This window comes from Misgurnus anguillicaudatus, chromosome 3 (genome assembly GCF_027580225.2).
Source record: "Misgurnus anguillicaudatus chromosome 3, ASM2758022v2, whole genome shotgun sequence".
Taxonomy (NCBI): Eukaryota; Metazoa; Chordata; class Actinopteri; order Cypriniformes; family Cobitidae; genus Misgurnus; species Misgurnus anguillicaudatus.
This window is the reverse complement of record NC_073339.2, coordinates 12902775-12927669: the sequence shown is the minus strand read 5'-3', so window position 1 is coordinate 12927669 and position 24895 is coordinate 12902775. Positions and strand designations below refer to the sequence as shown.

The 24895-nt window shown below is 37.9% G+C and overlaps 3 protein-coding genes across 9 annotated transcripts; 1 reads left to right on the top strand and 2 right to left on the bottom strand.

The window, feature by feature from the left end:
* Positions 1-1951: 1951 nt before the first annotated feature.
* On the bottom strand, positions 1952-7029 carry LOC129444220 (uncharacterized). Its single transcript, XM_055204727.2, has 5 exons — positions 6548-7029; positions 6286-6404; positions 4672-4825; positions 3829-3947; positions 1952-3684 (listed from the first exon to the last, which is right to left on the bottom strand). Exons 1-5 carry the CDS (start codon positions 6831-6833, stop codon positions 2143-2145), a joined length of 2220 nt encoding a protein of 739 aa, XP_055060702.2. The 5' UTR covers positions 6834-7029; the 3' UTR covers positions 1952-2142.
* Positions 7030-8304: 1275 nt separating this feature from the next.
* Positions 8305-16418, top strand: emp1 (epithelial membrane protein 1). 7 transcript variants are annotated; one of them, XM_055204725.2, is made up of 5 exons: positions 8305-8436; positions 11213-11314; positions 11484-11592; positions 11753-11893; positions 13340-16418. In XM_055204725.2, exons 2-5 carry the CDS (start codon positions 11237-11239, stop codon positions 13498-13500), a joined length of 489 nt encoding a protein of 162 aa, XP_055060700.2. In that variant the 5' UTR covers positions 8305-8436; positions 11213-11236; the 3' UTR covers positions 13501-16418. The 7 variants fall into 7 exon arrangements, with proteins under 7 accessions (XP_055060700.2, XP_055060694.2, XP_055060695.2 ...); XM_055204719.2 differs by having other exon boundaries at positions 8418-8554; XM_055204720.2 differs by having other exon boundaries at positions 8430-8554; positions 11216-11314.
* Positions 16413-24877, bottom strand: f8a (coagulation factor VIII associated). The gene is made up of 12 exons (XM_055204715.2): positions 24769-24877; positions 22940-22986; positions 22782-22854; positions 22514-22673; positions 20261-20329; positions 20011-20131; positions 19529-19621; positions 18727-18791; positions 17173-17254; positions 17042-17088; positions 16904-16959; positions 16413-16820 (listed from the first exon to the last, which is right to left on the bottom strand). Exons 1-12 carry the CDS (start codon positions 24825-24827, stop codon positions 16739-16741), a joined length of 954 nt encoding a protein of 317 aa, XP_055060690.1. The 5' UTR covers positions 24828-24877; the 3' UTR covers positions 16413-16738.
* Between the last annotated feature and the right edge of the window lie 18 nt (positions 24878-24895).

Here is a 24895-nt window from a genome sequence, read left to right as displayed (position 1 = left end):
ATATTCTTGAAAATATTTTGATAGTCTTATAATTGTTAATAGATTAATTAAATTATGTTTAACATTTTCTTCCCTTGATACAAATTTCTCTATAGTTGTTAAAGCTCCTATATCTTACTTTAATGTTTTCTTTTCCAGCATTTAATGGTACATTTAAAAGAAAATTACCTTGTGGGAGCTTGCTTTTTGAAAAAATGTGATTTGCTGTTTTCTACATAAAATTATCTTGAATATTGTAAAGAGTGTTCTGTAAAAAATGTAACATTGATATCGTTAATATTGCCTGAGAAAGATCATGAACAAAAACACTGAAATCAGAAAGACTGAAATCTGATGTCTACTGATTTGTAACATCTAAAATTAACTGGTTGAAATCAAATTTTAATGCTCATTATCTCGTGGTTAGATTGTAAGAGTTTAACCTGCCCATATTCTTAAAAAAATGGTGCTAATTACTGAAAGATCGTAATAATAGGGGGACCATTTTTAGCACTACAGTAGAACCATAAATGGTGCTAAATTATGACTATAGCACCGCTTACGGTTCAACATAGCACAAAAGTTCTACACAGGTTTTATAGGTGATGTTTAGCACTTTAAGGGGTGGTTTCCCGGGCAGGGATTAGCTTAAGCCAGGACTAGGCCTTAAATAAATTAGGATATTTAAGTCATTTTTAAAATCATAATTTATAAATAAACACTACTGGTGTGCATTTTGAGATACAACACATGCACTGATATATTTTAAGATATGTCAGAGCAAGTTGTTTTCGATCAAGACAACACTAACATTTAAGTTAGTCTGGGACTAGACTTAAGCCCTGTCTGGGAAACCACCTCTAAAAGGTTCCTCTATGACTACAAGCCAGTGAACCACTTTTAATGCCATTTAGGACCATTATTTTTTATAGTTTAGGGTCACCTAAACTATACTAGTCAACATTTGAAGTGGATCAAAAACGTTTATCAAAGTTGTCCTAAGACAAGAACCGGTATTGGGTATTGGTTTTAAGACAACTTTTAGAAAAGGTTTTGATCCACTTCAATTGTTCACTAGTGTACTTTATCAGCTATATGAAAGCTTCTGAATGCTACCAAACAAGTTAATATTCCAACATAAATTTTATTCTGTAATTATCTGCTTGTTGGATCTTTGTCTGACATTTATCTGAAATACTCAATATTCAAATATTCACATAAGACATGCTAAACCTTTTTTTCTGGAGAGCCAGAGTCCTGCAATTTGGCTCTAACATTGCTTGAAATCCGCGAACAGCATGTCCCGGAGCCGTGTCGGTGTGTAACACCATCCATAGTTTGTTTTTCTGCACGCTAACCAAAGACAGTAAAAGACGCTAACCGGAAGTGCTTGGCAGACACAACCGGAAGTCGTTGGCAGAGTGAAAGGCTAATGGCGGCCCGCCTATTTCACCCGGGAAACTTGTCTATAGCTTACTCTCACACAGCACCCAAATGCATTTACAGGTACCAAAATCTGTTGTGGATCAATCGCAAATCAGTACAGTAATTTGGACAGTACTTTTTAAAGTACAGAGGTCGGTCCCCAACCCTACTGTCCTGAAGAGTTTAGTTCCAACCCTAATTAAAAGCACTTTAGAAATCTCAAAATCTTCAGGATTACTTTGAAATGAAGGCATGTTTGAATGATGTTAAATCTAAACAGTCGCTCTCCAGGACCAAGATTCACCCCTGTTCTCAACTCTCAAAAGCAACTATCCCATTCAGCTTCATGTAGAGTTTTAAGCATTATAGCATTAGTAGATATTTCAAAACTAATGATCAGTTCAAATAATTGTCAGTTCGTTTCAAACTGAAGCTTCCAACAAAAAGAAGCGCATTCCATTGGAAACACAGAAAATCCTAAACCCCTAACAAATTTATATGCAACTATATTTAAAAAATAATCCATGAACAATGAGAAGTCAGCAAGTACAGTTTACAAGGCATTTATTAGATCACACATTATTTATAAAATTACTTGTACAATCCTTTTTAGAACAGCTTCTCAAAAGGTCTGAAAAATATCAGCCTGAAGATTTCACATCAAAATATTGTTATTTTTAGGACAATCACAAATACTACACGCAAACCAAAACGAAGGAGATTCGGGTCAATCACATTTTATTTGCGAGTAGCAGCAGCTGGAGGCCTGTAGAAATGTGACCTTAGTAGCGATGCTCTTCTGGGCTGAAGCGATCCTTCCTTGGATACGAAAGACCTTACTTGTAAGGGAGACGGACCCTGATGGTAAGGGAGCTGAGCAACTTGTGGAGAAGCGGACTCAGAAGGACCACTGCCTGGTAAACCTGGTTCCTGCAAATTAGAAGAACCTAAAGACCGTGGTTGAAACACAGTCTCTGGCCAAGTATATACTGTCTGTCCTGAAGAGACATCACCTGCAGATGCTTCAGATTTTAACTGTGGATATGGGAATTTGGAATGATGACTGTGTCTGTACGGTGAACGACTTGAATCGTACGAGCCAGCAGCTTGCATACCAACCCCTCGACTGAGATCAGGGGTTTGGTAGTATTGTGGCTGGTAGGGCTTAGCGTCTTGAAAACCATGGTGATGATAAGGTCTCGCCTGAGATTGTGGACTTATGGGAATATATCGAGAAGCAGCGTAATATTGCTGGGGTTGTAAAGGTTGCAGTACAGGACGTGATTCTTCAGTATCAACTACAGGACTTGCAAACTGCGGTTCTGAATATTGTTTTATCAGAGGTGCTGCAGGTGCAATATCAGTTTTCTCATACCCGTATTCTGGATACTGAAAGGGTCGAGCAGGCTGAAGAATTGGAATTTGTTGGTTTTGTGGCAGAACCTCTGGTTTTTGTCTGTCATAAGAGCATAGATAATACCCAGGGGGAAGATACCGTTTTAAAGTTGACAAAGCCTCATTTACTTTATGCTGATAAGCTGCAGGTAGGTTAGCACTCTGGGCTGGGACTAATTGCTGGTATTGTGCAGCACCTGGGACGAGTGCACCTACGCGTTGATACTCTTGACTATAAGGCTTAATGTGAGAAAGACTTGAATCAGGTTTTTGAAACTGATATGGAAACTGCATGTTTGGGTATAATTGAGGATTTGGCACTTTACTGTCTGAAGCAGTAGGAGCTGGGGTGGGATCAGGGCTGGGAGAAGGGGAGGGATCAGGGATAAAAGAAGGGGTGGGATCAGGGATAAAAGGGGTGGGATCAGTGATAAAAGGGGTGGGATCAAGAATTGGACCAGGGGTGGGATCAGGGGTCAAAAATGCTGGTTTACTATGATGGGGCTTATGAGGCATTGCCGCCTGCCATTTTGGAAGTGGGACTGAAAATGGGAAATTTACAGCCAGATTAAAGGATCCAGGCAAAAGTGATGAAAGAGGGGATTTATTTGGCATCCGGTGACTTGATTGTAGTGAGGGCGTTTGAGAAGGTTTAACTGCAAGTCTTTCTTGTTGCCTTAATCCTTGCTCCGTCTTCACAGTTTCACTGCCAGGTGCTGCAGGAAGAAAAGTTGGTGGCTTTTGGAAGACAACAAGCTGCTTTTGTGGCTGTGCAGTCGTGGGAAGCATTGTGCTCCAAACCGGAGACACTGGAATTGGTTCATATGGACAGAACAGTGACATCATCTTGTCTTTTGATCTGACGTCAAGAATGAAGTTTCCATCCTGAACAAAATAACAATTAGGTCACACTTTAAAGCACCACAGTTATATTCCAAGTTTATTCGTATATTGCAAAAATCATTTTGTCAGATAAAAATGTGCACTGTAAATTAGGCAACCGGTTATTTTTACTGTGTGGGAACTCACCCGCAAGTTTATGCCACAGCTTGTGTATGGAACCTTGAAGGTGAGCCGTCCTTGACTAGATGGCTCTTTGTGCCAGCACTGTGTAGCCACATAAAGCAGAGGAGCCCATTCCCCATTTACTGAAAAAAAAGATTTTACATCTTAAAAGACTTTCAAAATGTGATGACCACAAACATGAGGATCAAAATTCTAAATTTAACAGTTTTCCACCTATAGTGTGGGGTGTGCCATGATGTGTCCAAGACAGCACACCACACACAAACAGATTTTCAACCAGGGTCTCGACTGTGAACAGGGGTACTCTCGCGAGACTTCAGAATATGCATGGCGGACCATATGCAGGAAGAAATGTCAATGAGTTAGTTTGGAATGAATTTCAGCGAAAAATTCAAGGGCAAAAAGAAAAGGGTTTCAGTGAAGTCATGGAGACATGGTCTGTAGAAGTTTACTTTGCATCAACTTCAATTTGTGCTGTGCCATGACTGCTTCAGTCTTCCATCATCTCGCTTTCTGATTGGATATCGTTTCGTTTCACGTGATAATCTCAAGGGTTTGTCCTCGGGGTTCCCCCACACATCAGGATTTTTGATCGTAAATATTAAACTTGTTTAATATTGTATTGATAACACCTCACACCAAGGGAAAATCTGATAAGATAATCTGTAGAACCATTAAGATAATCGGGACATAGCTAGGATTGTCGGAAGTGGGGGAAATCGGCCCAAAATCAGCCGATTATTTTTCAGTGTGTAACCATCAGCATAAGGTGACCAGTCTTAGACATCAACACTTGGGGGTATTTAGCAAGATCATAAGGGCACAAAGCACTGAAAGAATACCTACATGCAACAGACAGTTCATCTGCTGTCCCTTCACCAACAACAGTCAATTCCATTGCATTTCTCTTACAGATAGCCGTGGGAGGAGCCACAATCACAGGACAGGAAAGGGTCATATCTGTGTCATACCAGCTCAGGAACACCACATATTTAGCTACCTGTTAAGTTCAAACAAGTCAGAAAACAAACATGCAATGTTCGATTACTGTGGATATTATGTTCAAGATGAGGGTCATCATTCTAAAAATGCGTGCTGTTTTTTAATTGGTTGATTTAACCATTTTACATAAAAGTTAGTCAACGCATTTATTATGGAGGTTTTTACATAAAGGCAGGGGGCTGAGATTTTAGCCTAAATGGGAGTACCAAGGAAAGGATGTCTGTTTGTGTGATCTGTGCGCACACAGTGCCCCATTAATAAAAAATGATGACGCCCCTGGTGTTTTTCCGAACTTTAACAATTTAATGCAAATAAAAACAGGAATTCCATGAAAACCATAAACTTCAACTTCTAAATCAATATTATAAACTTACCGTTCCCAATAGAAGTATGGAAATGAGACCTTGGGGTTAATTTTTAACCAAAGTGTTACGGATTGGAGCTTTGTCAAGTCACAAAAAAGATCTTATTCAAACCCACACGAAAACTACTATACACTTTAATGTTAACTATGGTAAACTTCAGAAAATAGTAAACCGTAGTATTTTTTCAAACTTATATCACGAAATTACCTACCTATATCACGTATGGACCAACGCGAAAACGCCACGCCCTGCCGCGCCCGAGCGCGAGCTTTTCTGTGTGTGTCACTGTCACGTATTGGCTACTCAACTTTTTTTGTCCCATTTTCAAACCATTGTCGCAATGTTCGGTTTAGGGTTAGATTTGGTGCTTGCGTTATATGTCACTTTAAGTATTGGTTTATAAAAAAAAAGATTCAAGAATTATCTTTTATATTTTCTAAACTTTAACCAATTGTCGCCTAACGTTGAGGTTAGAGTTGGGTTTGGGTAGGGATGTCATTTTATGTAAATCTAACCCTAAACCGAAGCGACAATGAGTAACCATTATGTGACAGTGACACAAAAAGAAAAGCGTGACATGCTCACGCTCAAACGCGGCAAAACGCGACACCCCCACGCCGGTCCATAAGTGACACAGGTACGCAATTTCGTGATATTGGCTTGCACCTTGTTAAGATAAAGGCTACCATCCCTGCTGAAAAACAATAGAAACAATTACAGAAATTCTATGATTTCATTAAAATATCAATAGGATCGTTTGGCTTTACCATTAAAACTACTTCAAAATTTCTTTTTGTATTGTGTTTATATATTCAAGTAGGATTTAATGCACCCAGAGAGACCATTTCATTACAACCAATAGAATTCTCATTAAAATATTACATCCAATATAACTTCTGTGATTGTTTCTGTTGGGTTTTTGTTTGTTTGTTTTTGTTTTAGCAGGGATAGTAACACCTTCAAAGTAGTAACCTACTAGTGTACTTCAATATTTACTATGGGCAAAAAATACAAATAGTAAAAATAGATATTTTAAAGTAAACGAAGTATTTCTCATGTGGACAGAACTGAAAAAGAATGAAAGAAATGGTACCTCTTGTTTAACGTAACAGCTATCGTAGGTAAATTGCAGGCGGACATCGGTTTGTGTAGTCTTGATGGACACGCCACAAAAAGCCGCTAACTGACCCAAGTACAGCGGATCACCAAGCGCTATCAGAAGGCAACAGCACAGCAGTTTAATTGAAATACCAACACAGAATAAAGTTTGACTGTAATCTTCGACGTCTAACTGAAGCAAAACTACTACCGCTGTATCCAACCCAGTGGTACGTGCAATTGTGGCAGAAACTTACGTCCATAAATTCGGATGTTCCCAACATCTACGGGACTTAAAAACAGCGTCAAGAGTCGGTCGCCACATTCAAACGGTGGTTTAGCTGTCTGAGCCGGCTGTGCCATCCGGAATTGTCCGTCGGTCCTCACGCTTACAGATTTTACGCTTCTTCGCTGCTTTGAGTTTTGCCAAATAGATCTGAAGAAGTCACCACTCGACACTTTTGTGCTCACGTCATTACAGAAAACATTAAGAACCACCATTAACAAAATGCAAAGGATTCGGAGTTCATGGCACTTGTTCATTTTGAATACCTGTCCCGTTCAACATAAGCTAAATTACATAAGCATAGGTGGTTTAGTATTATATTCTATTTGCACGAGGCAGTTCAAGATATGAACGAAAACATAATGCGGCTGCCTTCGCTCGGCAGCAAAAGTTTCTTCAAACAAACAACGCAGCTGGAAAAAACATAGCTTGTCCTGCAACCCTAATAATTAGGATGGAGCCGCCTCCTTGTTATGGACACGGCTGATATTTATTATCTAATAACATCTTTAAATGCGGAAGCCCATGCACGTCATAAAATGTTTAATAATAAGGTGCTAAAAATTAAATTATTATAGTCCTTTATTATGCTGTTAAATCTTCTTATATAAAAATGTTAAAAACGGTTAAAATATGGTGACAAATTAACATGAATATATTATTTGTACAGTGCATGGCATACACTAGCCACTTTGTTAGGATCAATTGCTTACATCAGCCAATCACATGGCAGCAATTTAAAGATGACTTGCAAAAGAAGCCCAGAAAAAATAAATAAAAAAACATTAGTCCTATTTCTGTCCAAAATAGGACTCCGGCTGAGCCTTCATATGACTTTCATCAAGGGTCCCTATCTGTACTACATGATGTCATCAATGTGTGGACTCTGAGGAAGTCCACAAGTCCGAGTGTGCCATTTGGGACAGGGCCAAACATGCCATGGTCACTTTAAGATATGTTTTGAAGAAAATGTGGTGGGGGATTTCGACTTTATTTACCTTTGCTTATGTTATTGTGTTATTGTAAAAAATGACCTCTAGTGTAAAAAACCCTTAATATTGTGCCTTTAAATAATACTTTTTATTTTATATGTTGTTTTTATTTTAAATAAATTTTATTATGTATATTATATTTTATTTTATTTTAGTATTTCAGATAAAATACCTTATATAATGATAATTTATCACTTTCTTTGCGCTTTTTAAACGGGCACTTTATATCGCTTAAAGTCGCTTCAAGTTTAGATGACGAGGCTGAATCCACCTTCGTTCCACCTTAAAAGACGTGACGCTATATTCACCCAACCTGGGGATTCTGGCGCTTTTCTTTTATTCGTGCTTTTTAAGGGATTGTGTTTATTTTGTTTCTAGAATTGAAAATAAACTGAATAACAGAGAATAGTGAGGGGAGGGGTTCCTCAAGAAGTCCTCCCTCATGACCACAGTTTCGAGCACATTCAACTTGCCTGTTGTACCTGCGCTAGACAGCCAGCAAAACAACCTCTCTTCTTTATGCAGATTCATAATGTCTAGTGTCACGCACGCACGCACATACAAACACATTTATTTATTCATTAATACATTTAAAAGATGACATTAAGGCCGTCAAAGACGACGGCCGTTCTCATAACAGATTTTGTTCATTTTTTTAAAAAAAATTCTTCTGAAAATAGACACATAATATGTCCCTCACAACAGCGCGAATAAGAGAAAAGAGACACGGTCCCTAAGTTGAGCGTGAATAATAAACTGCTAACGGGAAGGCGTCGCGTCTTTTAAGGTGGAACAAATAGCGTCAAGAAGCTGCGAATAGCCGGATTCAGCCTCATGATCGCTTCAGTAGTTCGTCGTAACCTTGCAGGTACAGTGCAGTGCAGTTTTGAGTGATAGACGAGTCGAGTCTGGAGTGCGCGGACGTTGTGTGTCTGCAGAAGTGATGGATGCTGTGTAGCATGCGAATAGACCGGCAGCTGAGCTGTGTAGGTATTGCACACCACAGCTTTAGGTAATATGACGAAGTCTTAATCGAAAGAAACTGAACTGAGATTCATGGTTCATGCGGCGCAACGGAGAAACTTAAAGTTGCCTATAATTGCGAATGCATTTAAAGAGGTACATGCAAATGTCTAAGTGGCTCAAGTGTTGGTTGTTACGTGATGAATGACTTTCCTTTGGGCGACATTATGGTTCTAGGATTTCGCTGTCTGGATGTGGGATACGTAAAGTAAGTCCTTGGGATGGGTGGGGTTTTCTATGCAGCAAAGAGTGCGGGAGGGGGGCGAGACAGCGGACGAGATGCGGGAAACGTGAGTCCTCTCGGATGCTGGGCCATCAGATAGGCTACGAAAACCAAGAAATAGGCTAAATTCAGAGCTTAAAATACCACAAGGTAACATTTGATTTATCTTTGGCATTGCTGTACAATAGTGATGGCGAATTGTTATATAATAAAGTTTTTTATTATTAAAATAAGGCATCTAAGATTGATAATCGATATAACAAAATATAAATTATTATAGCCTACTAAAATGCAATTAATCACATATTGATGCAAATTTGATGCAGTGTTTAAATGAAGCTACAGCTGAATGAATGTATGACGCACGAATTTCTTCTGTCAGCTCATTTTATGTCTGTATATTTTGCATAATGCAGGTGTCAGAGCATAATGCTAAAGATTTTTCTTCTTCTTATGGCATTTTATATTCGTCCATTCGTCTATTGTGTGTAATGTAGATTTGCTGGCGGTTGACAATAAAAAAACAGATTATTGTACTCTGATGGCTGCATTCTTTTATTTTATTTTTTGAACAAGCATTCATTAGAAATGTATGATGAATGTTTTAGTGATTCTTTGCTTATAGCTTGTATAAAAGTGTGTGTTAGCATTTCAAATGACCTGTCAGCGCAATCATGTGACTTTAAAATGGCATCTAAAGTAGAGACCAAAGAGGAAAGGTTTGCCGGGCAAGTAGATTGGTAGAGAACATAATATTAGCCATATGTAAATTCGGACATATGCAGCCCATATATAAATAAAAGACACGCATAAGCATTTTGGATAATGACAAAAGGTCATAAACCCCCTTTATAGGATGTGTGTTTTGATTAGCATGCTAAATGCCAGAGCACTTTTTAATCTGTCACGTCGTGTGGGTCAATATCTAAACAAGCTTATAAGACGCATAAAAAAACAAGGATGTAATGTATTTTTTTTAGTCAGGAACAATGTGTTTGAAAAGTTTTGTTTATTGAACAAAATTTCAGAACATTTTAAAAAATAATTTAAAGTGTGAAACAACTTTATCATAAAACTAACATGTGAGAACTATAAATTTAAGAACAATAAACACAACCGTAGCTTGCATTTATTTAAACAAAAATTATTAGCTAAATTATCATCTTATTAAAATAATTTGGCTTAATTTTTATTTCTTAGGGGCATTCATATAGCAGTTGGACCCTTTGACTTTCCGGTTGCACCACCTGACCTCTGAATTTTCATTTAACAGACTTCTTGAATGTTGGTATAAGCTTTTGCCTGTGATATCAAATTCATAAACACACTTAGGGCGCGTGCACACCAACGCTTTTACGCCCGCGGCCGGCGCATGTTTTCAATTCATTTCAATGGAAACTCGGCGTTTTTCAAATAAGCCAGCAGCTAGCGGTTTTTCCGCGCTCAGCGCTGAGCACCGAGAGTTGAAAATTGTTCAACTTTGGTTGAAAAGCTCCGCTCGTCAATGTCAGTTTTCACGCGGCCGCCCTATCACAGTGGCGGAGGGGTGGGACATTACCACAGCAACCAACCGGCTCGCAGCTGAAGTATCACAGCTACCAAAGCGCTCAGCTGAAAAACAGCTGGCATTCAGCGTACTCAAGGCTTTTTCAGCCGCGTTTAAAAGTTTTGGTGTGTCCAGCCCCTTAGGGCTCAGTCACACCAAAAGCGCTTTAAACGCTTGCAAACGCAAGGCGCGACGCACTGCCTTTTTTAAAAAAGAGCAGTGCAGCGCGGCTTTCATATTGCTAAGCAACCACCGAGTCAGCTGTCTTGTCAATCAAATATTGAAGCGTGAGCGCTCTTTTGCTGTTAACTGTCATATTAGCAGAAACTTTAAAAAGAGGGCGCTTGCTCTGACCTTGTTTGAGGATAAGAGGAGCACAAACACGCAGGAGAGAGTGAGCGAGTGGAGTCCGGTTCTTCAAAGCAACTGTAAACTTCCCTCGCCACAACGTAAGGCCCGCCTCTCCCCTCATTCGATTGGACAATGGAAGACGCGAATGACGTCAGGCGCTCCTCCGCTCTCAGCGCTCCTTCAAAAACGCGTGCGCGGCAGGCGGCAGAAAACCGCAAGGCGCTCTGCGCGCATAAACAGCGCGCAAACGCGCCCTGCCCACAGAATATCATTCAAAAAAGGCGCCTGCAACTGCCATAAACGCTTTTGGTGTGACTGAGCCCTTAGTATAAAAATTAGTATTTATTATTTAAATATACCGAAAAATATGTAAACTAAATAGGTTTTATAAAATAAAGTGACACATTTCATAAGTGTATCAAGTTTTTTTATAGTAAGCTACAAAATGGACACAAAAATATGCATATCATGTCATTGACCTTGTATTTCTTTTCATTACAGCAGCTGCTTTCTTATCCTCTGAATATGCTGAAGGCTTTGGGAGGAATCTGTTTGCTTCATCTTACTACGATTTTTTTCCTGTTTTGGGCAACCATAGATGATGTAAGGGCAATAATTTCTCAATGATATTTTCATAAAATGCTTATGCAACCACGTCTGAAGATTTTAATATGTAATTAGTTTGCACACTTCACCTGTTCATTTCTAAATGTAATAAAATCTCTACGTTCCTAAAGAAAACAGTAAATGGTGGGTCTTCTGCTTTGATCAGGCATGGTGGTTTACAGACACCCTTTACACAGATCTGTGGGGTGGATGGGAGATGGAAAACAATGACAATGTCTGGGTGTACAAGGATATACCCACGTCCTACAGGAAAGGTAAGGCAAACAATTAATTCCCTAGCAGTAGTAGAGTTTTTTTCCATGTATTCTACACCATGAATTAATACAACACATATGCTCTTATGTAACCCCCCAGGCCCCCACCAAAAAAAAGCTTTACACAATTTCACAATTTCTCTTTCATTATTTCTTCTAGACTATTTAAAGGCAGTACAGGTGTTCGCAGTGCTGGCCTGCCTGTTTGCTGTGGTCTCACTGTGTGTGTTCATCTTTCAACTCTTTACCCTGGGTAAAGGGAAGCGGTTCACCATCTCTGGAGTTGTGCAACTCCTATCCTGTAAGTTCATGTGTCTGGACACAATATTTGTGTGGATTGGTGCTGTTCTTAAGTTGTCTCCTTTGTATCACACAATCTCACAGTCAACTTTGTACGATTTGCTTTTGCCCCTGTGAGGTTTGGTTTAGGGGTGGGGTACCATTATTGTTTTTCTCTAATAATCGTACATTTTTGTACAATTCACACATAGCAGAATTAACAAACATATTGGTAACTAATGCATCAGGGTTCACAAAAGGTCCATAAAGTTCTTGAATTTAGTTTTCAGACAGGCCTACTGAAATACCTTAAAGGAAAACACCACCGTTTTTCAATATTTTACTATGTTCTTACGTTAACTTAGACGAATTAATAAATCCTTATCTTTTTTCAATGCGTGCACTTAATCTTTGTACAGCGCGTCGTGAATGTGTTAGCATTTAGCCTAGCCCCATTCATTCCTTAGGATCCAAACAGGGATGAAGCCCCCAAACAGTTCCATGTTTTCCTTATTTAAAGTAGTTACACGAGTAAGTATGGTGGCACAAAATAAAACGTGGCGATTTTTTAAGCGGATAAAAAAATGAGAACTATATTGTATAGCGGAAGAGCACCTAGTTTGCAGCACTTCAACCTCGGGCGCAATAACATTGACGGAAGTTTGAGCGAAAGGGGTAATAGTCAGGAGTGATGATGTTACTGCACGCCGATGTCGAAGTGCTGCAAACCAAGTGCTCTTCAGCCTTACAATAGCTCTCGTTTTTTATTTAAGTACTTAAATGTGCATATAATGCACATTAAATTTCCTCAATTTAATCTCTGGTATCTCATACTGTTGTCCAGTATGTCTTCTAAAACTAATCAGTTTTTTTGCAGTGAACCGCTTAAACCAGTTAGCAAATTAGATGAAATTATTATTGTTCAATAGGTGACCTGACTATCTAGCTATTTGTGCATCACTAGTTATGACAAACGTTCATTGTGTTAAAGGAATATTCCATTTTCTTAAAAGAAAAATCCAGATAATTTACTCACCACAATGTCATCCAAAATGTTGATGTCTTTCTTTGTTCAGTCGAGAAGAAATTATGTTTTTTGAGGAAAACATTGCAGGATTTTTCTCATTTTAATGGACTTTAATAGAGCCCAACATTTAATACTTAACACTTAACAGTTTTTTCAAGGGAGTTTCAAAGGACTATAAACAATCCCAAACAAGGCATAAGGGTCTTATCTAGCGAAACGATTGTCAACGATTTTGACAATAAAAATAAAAAATATCCACTTTTAAGCACAACTGCTTGCTATGCTTCTTAATAAATTATGGTGAAATGCCGCAACATCCAAAAGCCAGAGGGCGCTCTCATGCAGAAACGATTTCAGACGGGTATTATTAGTATAAATCATGCTAGCCAATTAAGACTGGAAAATCTTTATGAAATTTTGATCTCTCTTTTGCCTCTCTAGGTTTCTGCATAATGGTGGCTCTGTCAGTCTACACGGATCACTTTCACAGAGGTGAGAAGGACGGTTGGTACGGTTGGTCTTACATCATGGCCTGGTTTGGCTGGCTGCTGACCCTCTTCACTGGAATTATGTACATTGTCCTGCGCAAAAGAGTGGATTAAATCTTGACCCTCGCTCTCAGTGCTAATCCGCGGCTGTAGATTAAGAAATGTGTTGTCTTGAATGTTACAGGCCTCTGGTAGAGTAGAATAAATTTGGACAACCAATAACTGCAGGTCATTTAAACCTTTGTCCAAAAGTTTCATGTCTGCCAGACATAAAAGGTTTACTCAACATTTAAACACTGGCTAGAAAGGGAAATGTAATTAAAATAAATCTTTGCATTTTTATTTATTTTAATACAAAAGATTGTTTTGATTGGCTGTGTTTCCTTTCCCTAATGCATTGAGGGCAATGAGAGGGTATGAATGCAAGTGATAAAGTGTACATATCTAGAAGTTTATGCAGGAATGAAATGTAAAAAATGTATCTAAACATGTATAAACAAGAGAAAGATAAGTTGTACATATAAAGTACATACAAAAGAGTAAACTTTTAAAGAGAATGTTTCTGTAGAACATCACTTGCACTTTAAAATAGCCTACGCTTAACAAACATACATGTGTTTTGGTATGACATTATACTAAAATAATTCTAGTCAGTGTTTTTTTTTCAAGGGACACCTATTGCACAGTATAATCTATAGCTCCAGATAGTCTATGGTGCTGTTTATTTTACAAATACACGGTCATGAAAAGTTTGTAAATTGACTGCAAGCATTCCACTACCATATTTACAGAACCGTTTGTGTGCATTAAGGTGAAGACACTTGAATATCAGGATACCTGTACTGTAATAGCACCACAAACCCTGTTGCTATGCTTAGCATTAGATTAGCATGAATATAGTGAATGAATGTTCATGAGGTCAGATGATCACCCCCAAAGCACTCTGTGAGCACATTAACACCTGGAATTAAGATGCGTTTTGGTTGATAGGATCACAAGTGGATGAGAGAGCGACACACCTTAAATTTTTATCTGTCTCTTTTTCCCCCCACCTTTTGACTGCTTCTGTACCGATTACTGTCCTGAGTCCTTAAAACACAAGCGGAAGAATTTACGGGCCCTATTTTAATGATCTAAGCGCATTGTCTAAAGCGCACAGCGCAACGTCTAAATGGGCGTGTCCGAATCCACTTTTTTTTCTAATTTAACGACGTGAAAAATGTTTTTTGCGCCGAGCGCATGGTCGAAAAGGGTTGGTCCTATTGTAATGGGAGTATTTTGGGCGTAACGTGCAGTAAACCTATGAGAGACTCAGCTCTCATCCCCTTTAAAAGCAAGTTGCGCTGGCGCTATGTCTAATCCCTATTAAGATGACGGACTTTGTAAACTGAAAAAGTAAGCGGAGGAAGAAGATCCCCAGTTTAAGATTAATGTTAATGTTTTTCACTTGTATTGAAATTGTTAATTTTTTTATTAAAACCTTGAAAACCCGTTTTCTTTTAGTCATGGAAGTAAAAAAACAGGCTTTTAATTGCTTTAAATGTATGGCTATCCAATATAATCAAAAAATAATTTACAAGTATGTAAGATAAGGTTTGTACTCTAACAATACTTTATTTGTAACAAACAGGAGATAAAGAATTTACAAACGGCTCTCCGCACGTTTCAGCACTTTGGACAGCGATTTTTTAGCAAAGAGTTTTTGCTAAAAAAAATTCTCATCTGACCAAATCCACAGGTACAGAGTCATCACATACAATAAATCCGTGAGGTAGCATTTAAAAACATTTAAAAACAGATGCATTTGTTTAAAGCAAAGCATTTATTTTCTTACCAGGCTACAGGTGAAGCAGCTCTTTGTGCCTTTTAACGTCTCATAATTAGTCCTCATTTATGTCCAAGAGACTCAGTAATAATCTTTTACATTCAATCCTTTAATCTTTCATATTTAAAAGCGTTTTTGTGCTGCTGCGCATTCATGTACTTTGTGATAAGCAAACCCGCGTTGTCCTCCCGTTTATAGGCGCATTTTACTAATGTGCTCTTTAAATAATATAAAACATATTGCGCCATTGACTTTAGACTTTAGACCAGGTTTTTGTTGGTCAATGGCGTAGTCTATTTTAGTTGCCTCAAAATAGCAACGCCCCAACAATGCGCCTGAACACACCTCGTTTTTCAGACCAGAACGCCCATGGGCCAAAGGGGGCGCAAATGCATTTGCTATTTAAACAACGCGGCGCTAAACGTGAAAATTAGGGTGGAAACTAGCGAAAGACACTTGCGTCGCGCATTGCGCTGCATTGCGCCGGGTGTAAGATAGAGCCCTATGGGTTTAAGTTGACGCAAAATATTATGTCAGAGTTGGTTGTGCTGTTATTAAACACGCTGCACAACGTATTGTACTGTGCAATTTTAGAGCAACTGATGTCATGAAAATGAAATAAGCACTTTAGTTTTATCAATGATAACCTAAAGATGGCGCTGAACACTGTGGGTTTGCACTAGAAGTCAATACTGATGGAAAAACATTGTGCTCGGACATTACACAAAGTAAAATCGAATGCATTTTCGACTACCTCTGAATGTGGTCGAAAGTGGATGAGCTCAAAACGTTTCACACCTGTATTTAGTGTTGTACACTTGTGATCCGATTGACCTATCGCATCTTAATACCAGGCGTAAACAGGGCTTGTGAGATTCTGATTTTATGACACCGAATGGTCTGAAAGAATCTTGAAAGCCATTTATCTGTTTTTAAGTGTTTGTGTTTTCATATTTGATAGGAGCAAACTAATGATTCGACAGATGCTCCTAATAATATGGAGGTTTGGTTTATTTAGTTTCTGCTTATTGTGTTTGGTTGACCAAACATTCAGAAATGCTTAAGATCTGTAGAAATCTTTCTATTTTAAAAACTGACAGGAAATGAAAAGGATCAGCTGTATTTTTTCAGTGCAATGCCAGTGTATAAACCACGGATGATCTTAATTTTAATTATAATAACCTGACAAATAAATACCTGATAAACATCTCCTTTGTCATTTTATTTACAACCTCAATATTTAACAACTTTAAATAAGTTACAACAAAGGCATTTTGCCTTAATATAATATCATTCCAGTAAATAAATTCAAAATGTACAGTCAAATATTGAAAGCTAGTATTTCTTCAAATAACAACTCTAGAGACAAAACAATATAGATGTCTTAAAAGGAATTATAATAATTTTGCACATGTGTATATACACTATTAATAGGTCCAGTGACCTTCTACAGTCCTCATGCGAATTCACAAGAGTCTGACATGGGAATGTTCCAAAAAGGCTTTTTTTGTGGGGGGGTGGACTGAATTATATACCTTGACCAGATGGTGTAATTCTCTCCTGCACCACTAAGTGTAAGAGATGATTCTGTTCTGCCGAAAGGAGCGGCCTGTTGTAAGAGAGGAAATAAGAAATGCATTACATCATTGCCAAGACTCCAATCTAATACAGTTAAAATGCAAAAATGCTCACCATAGTTCTGTCTGCAGAGCCTTTAAGGATTCTGTGTCCTTCTCCTGACAGGCCATCTGCAATTTCAGCCATCAATTTAATATCACAGGCATTCTAGCATATACGAATCTGACGTTTTGATATGAATCTGATACATACCACAACTGACTGCAGAAGTAGGAACACATTTTCTGGGAGGAAGTTTTCTAGCGGACATAATTAAACAAGACATTATTTAGAAAAGCCACATTTAAAAAAAGTTTTGTTGTTTATAGGCCAGAAGATCTTACCCTGACTGTGCGAATCAAATGACTCCCAGGCATATCGCTCTAGTGTTTGAGCATGCTCAGGTAACAACTTCTGAGGTGGAGGCTAAAATATATAAATGTGTCAGTGACAAAAACGGTTTGGCAAGATGAGAAATTCAAAAAATGTTTTAAAAGCAGGCGTTTCAATGGACATAGTGTAATTATGTTGATTTTATGCAATAAAAAAATTACATTTGCACCATTTTTATGAAAGTTAAGACTGAATGGTAGTGCTGCCTCACGATTAGTCGCGACTAATCGTTTGCAGAATTCAAGTTTTTGTTTACATAATATATGTTGGTGTACTGTGTATAATAATTATGTATAAATTCAAACACACACATGCATGTATATATTTAAGAAATATTTGTATGTGTATATAAAGTTTTATATTTTTATATAATTTATATTATATATAAATATAAATATTTATTATATAAATATATTTTTTTCTTTAAATTATACATGCATGTGTATGTATTAGGGGCGGCAGTGGTCGAGTGGTTCATGTAGGTTGTCTACAAATCGGAAGGTTGGTGGTTCAATCCCCGGCTCCACCTGACCAAGTGTCGAGGTGTCCTTGAGCAAGACACCTAACCCCAGCTGCTCCCGACGAGCTGGATGGCGCCTTGCATGGCAGACACCGCCGTCGGTGTATGAATGTGTGCGTGAATGGGTGAATGTGAGGCAACATGTAAAGCGCTTTGGATGGCCATTGGTCTATGAAAGCGCTATATAAATGCAGTCCATTTACCATTTATGTATTTATTTATACATAATTATTATACATAGTACACCAACATATATTATGTAAACAAAAACTTTTATTCTGCAAACGATTAGTCGCGACTAATCGTGAGGTAGCACTACTGAATGGGCCTGAAAATGTCAAACGGTGTAACCGCCAATTGCGCCAAAGAATGAGAAATATTAAATATTTGCAATCAAGGTGGATACCTTGATGGCATAAATCATCCAAAAATATATATATTTTAAAATATCATTTTATTAGCTATTTCCAAATGTAAATGTAATGCGTTTTTGTAATATTTGTCCTGACAGCTAAAAACAGCTCTGTTTTCTAAATAATCTTAAATTATTAATTATGCATTATGTAAAAATATATGTAAAAAAAATCATATTACACTAAACTAGATGATTATATTTTATTCCACATTTTTTATGAATATATTTGTATTTAAAAAAATACTAGTTACACCAATTGACATAGAGTGGTTACACCACATTGACATTTTTGCAATTATCCCCCAAATATTATTTCAAAATGAAATAAAACCAGAAATTTTAGACTTGGTCCTCAAAGAAAAGAATGTATGCAAGTAATCTGCAAATTTATTTTGAAATTTTAACCCTTTTACATTTAATTGAACCATACAGACCATAATTAACGTCATGTCATAAACCAAAACAATGTAAGATATTGGACAAACACACTTGTATGATTTGTTTATACAACTAATGCCTATATGCAAACTCCTAGTGAACCTTACAGATCTTTCAAAATATCTAGTTTACCTCGAGCAGCATAAGCAGTAATACCCTGGAGATTTCACACTTTGCTATGATATCCATAAACGCACCTGAAATTAACACACATTAACACAATCAATGGATGTAAAGCAAGCATGAATCTGAAGTTTTCGGCAGAATATGGTTGTTTCTTAATTGTATGAATCAATATATTTTGTACATAGGTTCGGGCACTGGTAAGAACCCTAGCTCACTTCACATTGGGACACTGTTCACTGCTTAAAGGGATAGTTCACCCAAAAATGAAACATCTGACATCATTTCCTCACTCTCATGTTGTTACAAACTTGTATAAATTTCTTTGTTCTGATGACCACAAAGGAAGATATTTTGAGGAATGTTCATATTCAAACTGTTGGTAAGCCCCATTCACTTTCATAGTATTACTTTTTCCTACTATGGAAGTGAAGGGGGCCTCACAAACTGTTTGGTTGTTCATCAGAACAAAGAAATGTATACAGGTTTGTAACAATATAAGAGTGATGATGATGTCAGAATTTTTTATTTTTGGGGGAGCTGTCAGTTTAAGCTTTTTTAAAGTTCCGTCACGATTCATGAAGTTTATTGAGTTGGCTCACACAATTTCGGTTGGAACGCTTAAGAAAAGGTCAAGTGATTTCCGGTAAGGAAACAGGGACCATCGATGCTTGCTGGTTTTTGCGTTGCATTGTGGGATTTTTTTATGCACTGGAAGGATTTTGAGATTTTGAAATGGCTGACTCCCTATTTAGAGCCCTTACTACTGAAAGGCATGAATATCAGTCACATATCATAATATGATTCGTACCGACAGGGGTGTTGGTCCCGGGCAGCTGTAGTCCTCTCTCCTGACACATCAGCTGCATCTCGGAGAGCACAGCAAGAGCACCGTCATAATCACCTGCCAATGAAACATCACTTTACTGTTACTATGGCAACCACACAACGATCCCAACTCACTAATGATGTTCCACTAGAGGGCGGTTTCCTGGACAGCGTTTAGATTAATCCAGGACCTTAGTTATACTAAGACATTTTAAGTCGTTTTTACAAACATACCTTAGAAAAAACAACACTGGTGTGCATCTTGAGACAAAACAACAGCACTGATATATGTTAAGATATGTCAATACAAGGTGCTTTTAAATTAAGAGAGCTCAAATATGCATTTTGGTCTGGGACTAGGATAAGCCTTGTCTGGGAAAATGCCCCTATAAGTTTTAAGTAGTACTGATGATTTAGGACATAAGTGTCATCATATTACAGGATTCAAATTTTCCTTAAACTCACGTGTTAGTATTTTGCAGGAGGCCATCTCCCACAGCGACAGCAGGGCCTCAATTGGAGTCTGAATTTGCAATTCTGCGGCTCTCTGAAAATGAACTATCGCCTCTCCTGGTCTGTTCATCTCCTACACACAAATATTTAAAAAGACCACAAACAGAATAGACATCATGACAAAGTCCAGCGAAACAAAAATATACAATTATCACATTATAAAGAAAAACTGCTTCATATATTGTAATAATTTATGTCTCACCTTCAGAGCATTGCCAAGCTCCAGTGAGAGACTGGCGGCCATAACAGGCTGATTCATCTCAATATAGACCTAAACAATATATAAGTACTTATTTGCAGTATAACATCTAAATAAACACAAAATCTGCATTTGATTGGAAGATTTCAGGATTCTTAATACTTTAGATTTCAACCAAATATAAAAATTCTGCATTTCAAATGTATTATTTTTGCTATAGCTTTTAAATCTCACATTGGAGTTCACATCTCATGACCGATCATAATGTGCATCAATGTTTTAAACCTATGGTGAAGGATGTTTTAGTGTACAATTTGGTTCGTTCCTGTATCACTTTATAACACTTGGTGCAGTTGTTTGGATGTTAATGAGGGTTTTCATCAGCTGAAAAGTCAGATTCACTGTTGTTAAAAAGAAGCTATGTAGACAGGCAGACAGAATATCGGATTTCAGATTCCACTAAAGGGTAAGCAAATAATTACAAGATTTTCATTCTATGGTGATTGTTTCTCAAAACTATAACTGCATTTTGAACTAGTTGCTGTGAGAACCTAGTTATTAAAGGAATAGTTTACTCATTTTCAATACCAAACCATGCTACCACCCTAACCAAGAACCGTTGACACATCCCTCCATCATCTGTGTGCGCGCACGCAAGCGCCGGAGCGCGCCGCGACGCTTCGATAGCATTTAGCTTAGCCCCATTCATTCAATGGTACCATTTAGAGATAAAGTTAGAAGTGACCAAACACATCAACGTTTTTCCTATTTAAGACGAGTAGTTATACGAGCAAGTTTGGTGGTACAAAATAAAACGCAGCGCCCCTCCAAGCGGACTCAAAAGAGGAACCATATTGTATGGCGTAACAGCACTTATGGGAGTACTTCGACTCGGCGCAGTAACACCCTCCCTCTCCCATTATGAGAGTGAGAAGGGGAGCGGACTTTTCAGGCGAGTCGAAGTACTCCCAAAAGTTCTATTACGCCATAAAATATAGTTCCTCTTTTAAATCCGCTTAGAAAAGCGCCACGTTTTACTTTGTACCACCAAACGTTGATGTGTTTGGTCGCTTCTAACTTTATCTCTGATTGGCACCACTGAATGAATGGGGCCAAGCCAAATGCCATCGAAGCGTCGCAGCACGCTCCAGCGCTTACGTGCACGCACACAGATGATAGAGAGATGTATATCAACAATTCTTAGTTAAGGTAATAACATAGTTTAATATTGAAAATGAGTAGACTATTCCCCTAAGATCACCCCAAATAACAATAGGTGGATGAGGGCTTGATAATTTAGGAAAATACATCGAGAATGTGTCCAGGATCTGTCTAGGGATTCACAGCAAGTGATTTTATGGAATTTGTGCGTGCGTTCACACACATCACGTAAAGATCACGTAAAGACACATGATGTGTAATGTAAATGTACTCACCAGTCCCTCCAGAAAAACACGATTATGCGATCGCATGATTCAACGCATAATCAGCCAAAGTCCGCATATTTATGTGGGGGCTGCATTTTTTCAAATACGCCGCCCTTTCGCAGCATAAATTGCAGATTTCCGTGCGCAAAATATGCAGGGCTTGCATGATTTCATAATCCGCTTTCTTAGCAGAAAGTTGAAAATGTTGCATTTACTTCACATAAGCGCAGCCATGTCCCCTGTTGCGAACGTTATGAAGTGATGTGATTATGTGACGTGAACATCATTCAAAAGCTGCAAACAGTTTTTGCAAGTTCCCGCAGTTTCATTGCATGAAATTGCATAAATATCAGGCATATTCCATTGCATTTTTTAAGAAAACGTGCAGCAAGATCAAAGATTTTTGGCCGCAACAATCACCAAAAACTTTTTTTGGAAGGACGGACTCATGCACTTAAGGATATTGTTACAAAGCGTCTTAAGTTTGCTTTTCATCTATGATTTCTCTCTTGAGAAACCATGTGCATGCACTTTTTCTAATTTGATCATAAACTAATGCAACGTGTACTGTTCCATTAAAGCAGAGTACACAACACAAGATATTCGGGCTGAATTTGGGCAGACTTTCCCCCTTAGGACAATCCTAGGTAGAGTCCCCATCGTCTTTGTGGTGCACTGATTATCTTGTCAGATTTTCCTGATACTAAACCATGTCCTTATGATGTAATAGCTTGATGTGTATATGCTTTTGAAATAACATGTATTTTTATGTATTTAATATAATGTGCAGGCTGTGAATAACTGGAAAAAATGTGATTGTTATAAATACCTTAATAGAAAAACTATAGCAGTTCATTGCAGCCTGCATGTTTTCATCAAAGCCAGGAGCTCTCAGTGCTCGCGTTTCCTGTTCTGAAGCCAGGAAGAGACGGGCAGCGTCGGTCAGAGCCAGGGCTTCTCCTGGGGCGTTGAACAGAGTCTGTTCACAGCTGCAGACAATGACAAAACACCATTTCAAGTAGCCTACAAAAAAATGATCACATTCAACAGATAATGAACATTCTGAATCAAAACATGAACAGATCAAAGCTATTTACCGGGCCATAGCTAGATTACAGAAGGCAGCATATTGAGGACAGTCCTGCTGTTTCAGCTCCTTGGCCAGCTGACCTAAAGATAGATGTCATACAAAGTTGTGTGTTAACCGAATCTGGTAAAAGGTTTTCTATTCAGTTTTCTACTACACAATACTCACCAAACTGTTCACTTGCTTCTGCGACATTGGGCTTCCGAAGAAAACGTCTGTGGAGACAGGAGGAAAAAAACGAACAAACCATCAACAAAGCAGTAAGTGAATGACATTATTACAGGCTAAAGGCACCACAATAAAGTTGGTATTAAAAAGACACAACCCTTTAAGTTGACATGTCAAATTGCGTGCATTTTTATTTATTTATTTAAACTGTATTTGAATTTTAAACTCAGACAAAACAACTGCATTCCTTAGATGGCATTTAAATGTACACAGGTTGACATGTCACATCTTTTCAAGGCATTAAAGCTCACATAACACATGCTGTTTCTGCTTATCTTATGTCAGTTGTTCTCAAACTGGGGGCCGGGGCCAGGGGGCCCCAGTTTTATGAGATTTAATCAAATACATTAATTTAGCATGAATTCTGTGTAATTAAACCAAAAAATATAAGGCTACTAACCAACAGCACTACTTTGAATCGTTTTATATGTTTTGTTTAATACAAATGTTACATGTTAGCACAAATTTGTCATAAATTTCCTTTGGGGGGGGGGCGCACGCTGAAAAAGTTTGAGAACCACTGTCTTATGTTAATCTTGAGTGTCTAAAGAGTAGTATTACATCCTTTATATAACCAAAATGTCTTTAGTTTAATCAGATTTATAAAAGACAGATCAGCTATTACGATATTTCTGAAAAAACACAAGATCCTTGAGGGACGAGCAAGCAACACACAAAAAACATTATCCAACTTTCTCTGGATAACTTATGATTCACGACATGTTGGTGTCGATTACATTATATGGATTTACGCGCAGATAGCGACTCATGACACGGTTGCGACAGCCCCATTTTAAAAAATTCAGTTGGTGCGTGTGTGCGCTATTCCGGTTAAAATGCCTATATAAGGATTTACACTGTACTTCCTGCACTGAAATTGTCCATAAAAAAATAAAGCAAGATTGTTACGTATGAATCTTTAATGTTTAAAAATAATACTGAAACTTGTATGAACCCTGGCGAAGTGCATTTGGCACAGAGATACTCTGTCATGCGTTCAACCACTCTTTTTTTGACACTTTGCCTATGTTTATTGTTTAGCATAAGGAAGCACCTCTTAAGCTGTGTTAATAAGTCAGAATGCATGAAATACCATTAAACCCCCCTTTAACGATTTTCCTTAGTCGTTGTATTTCAACTGTTGATGTGGTATAGTTTGTGAATACAACTGATATAAAAATGTTTTTCTAGGAATCAGTAACAAGACACACGTATTACATTTAAGATGTATTTTATATTAATTTGAAGAGTGAAGCATTTGGATGGAATTATTGTGTTCGTTTTGTTCTTTGCAGACGGTCCCCATCTTGCCCATCTCTCCCCATCAGTTACATTACCTCAAGGCAGATAAAACAGATAAAACTGTTGTGTGTTCCTTTCTAACAGTTAAATTTTTAAACAAATAATGTTAAACCACAGCATGTCATTGCGCTAAACTGGTAATGATCTATTAAAGATCTCCGAAAGAATATGTTCTGTAAATAATCGTTATGCAAGTGAATCTGTTCATGATAGAAATGCATGTAATATCACAAAATAAATCATTATATTATGGTAACTTCTTAATTTTACAGTAAGGTACTGATATATTTAACGTTAGTAACGTTAGACTAGCGACGTGCTAGTCAGGAGAGTGTTGTGCCTTCATGACACTGGTTATCCTCATTCTCGTTAACTAAATTAATTGTCTGCCATAAATAATAATTTATCACCAATAATATAATAAAGTTCAATAAAGTCATGAATAAATCTGTTGTGAAAGCTCTTACTTCTTTAGTTTGTTTGACACCGCTCGGTAGCGCATTAGAAAATCTCCCTCGGCTGCCATTGTTGACACTTGAGGGGGCGGGGCAAGAAACAGGAAGTTCTGTTACGACTGTTTTATTGGATGTGAAC

Excerpts from the sequence above, each read along its gene's own strand:
- LOC129444220 (XM_055204727.2), bottom strand. The coding sequence starts at position 6,833 with ATGAACAAGTGCCATGAACTCCGAATCCTTTGCATTTTGTTAATGGTG. Across the intron at positions 6,405-6,547 it reads GAACATCCGAATTTATGGAC|CGCTTGGTGATCCGCTGTAC; the intron begins GTAAGTTTCTGC and ends GCCTTCTGATAG. Across the intron at positions 3,685-3,828 it reads GCTGTGGCATAAACTTGCGG|GATGGAAACTTCATTCTTGA; the intron begins GTGAGTTCCCAC and ends TATTTTGTTCAG.
- emp1 (XM_055204724.2), top strand. The coding sequence starts at position 8,625 with ATGGTTCATGCGGCGCAACGGAGAAACTTAAAGTTGCCTATAATTGCG. Across the intron at positions 11,315-11,483 it reads TTTGGGCAACCATAGATGAT|GCATGGTGGTTTACAGACAC; the intron begins GTAAGGGCAATA and ends TGCTTTGATCAG. Across the intron at positions 11,894-13,339 it reads AGTTGTGCAACTCCTATCCT|GTTTCTGCATAATGGTGGCT; the intron begins GTAAGTTCATGT and ends TTGCCTCTCTAG.
- f8a (XM_055204715.2), bottom strand. The coding sequence starts at position 24,827 with ATGGCAGCCGAGGGAGATTTTCTAATGCGCTACCGAGCGGTGTCAAAC. Across the intron at positions 22,855-22,939 it reads AGAAGCAAGTGAACAGTTTG|GTCAGCTGGCCAAGGAGCTG; the intron begins GTGAGTATTGTG and ends ATCTATCTTTAG. Across the intron at positions 20,330-22,513 it reads GCTATAGTTTTTCTATTAAG|GTCTATATTGAGATGAATCA; the intron begins GTATTTATAACA and ends TATATTGTTTAG.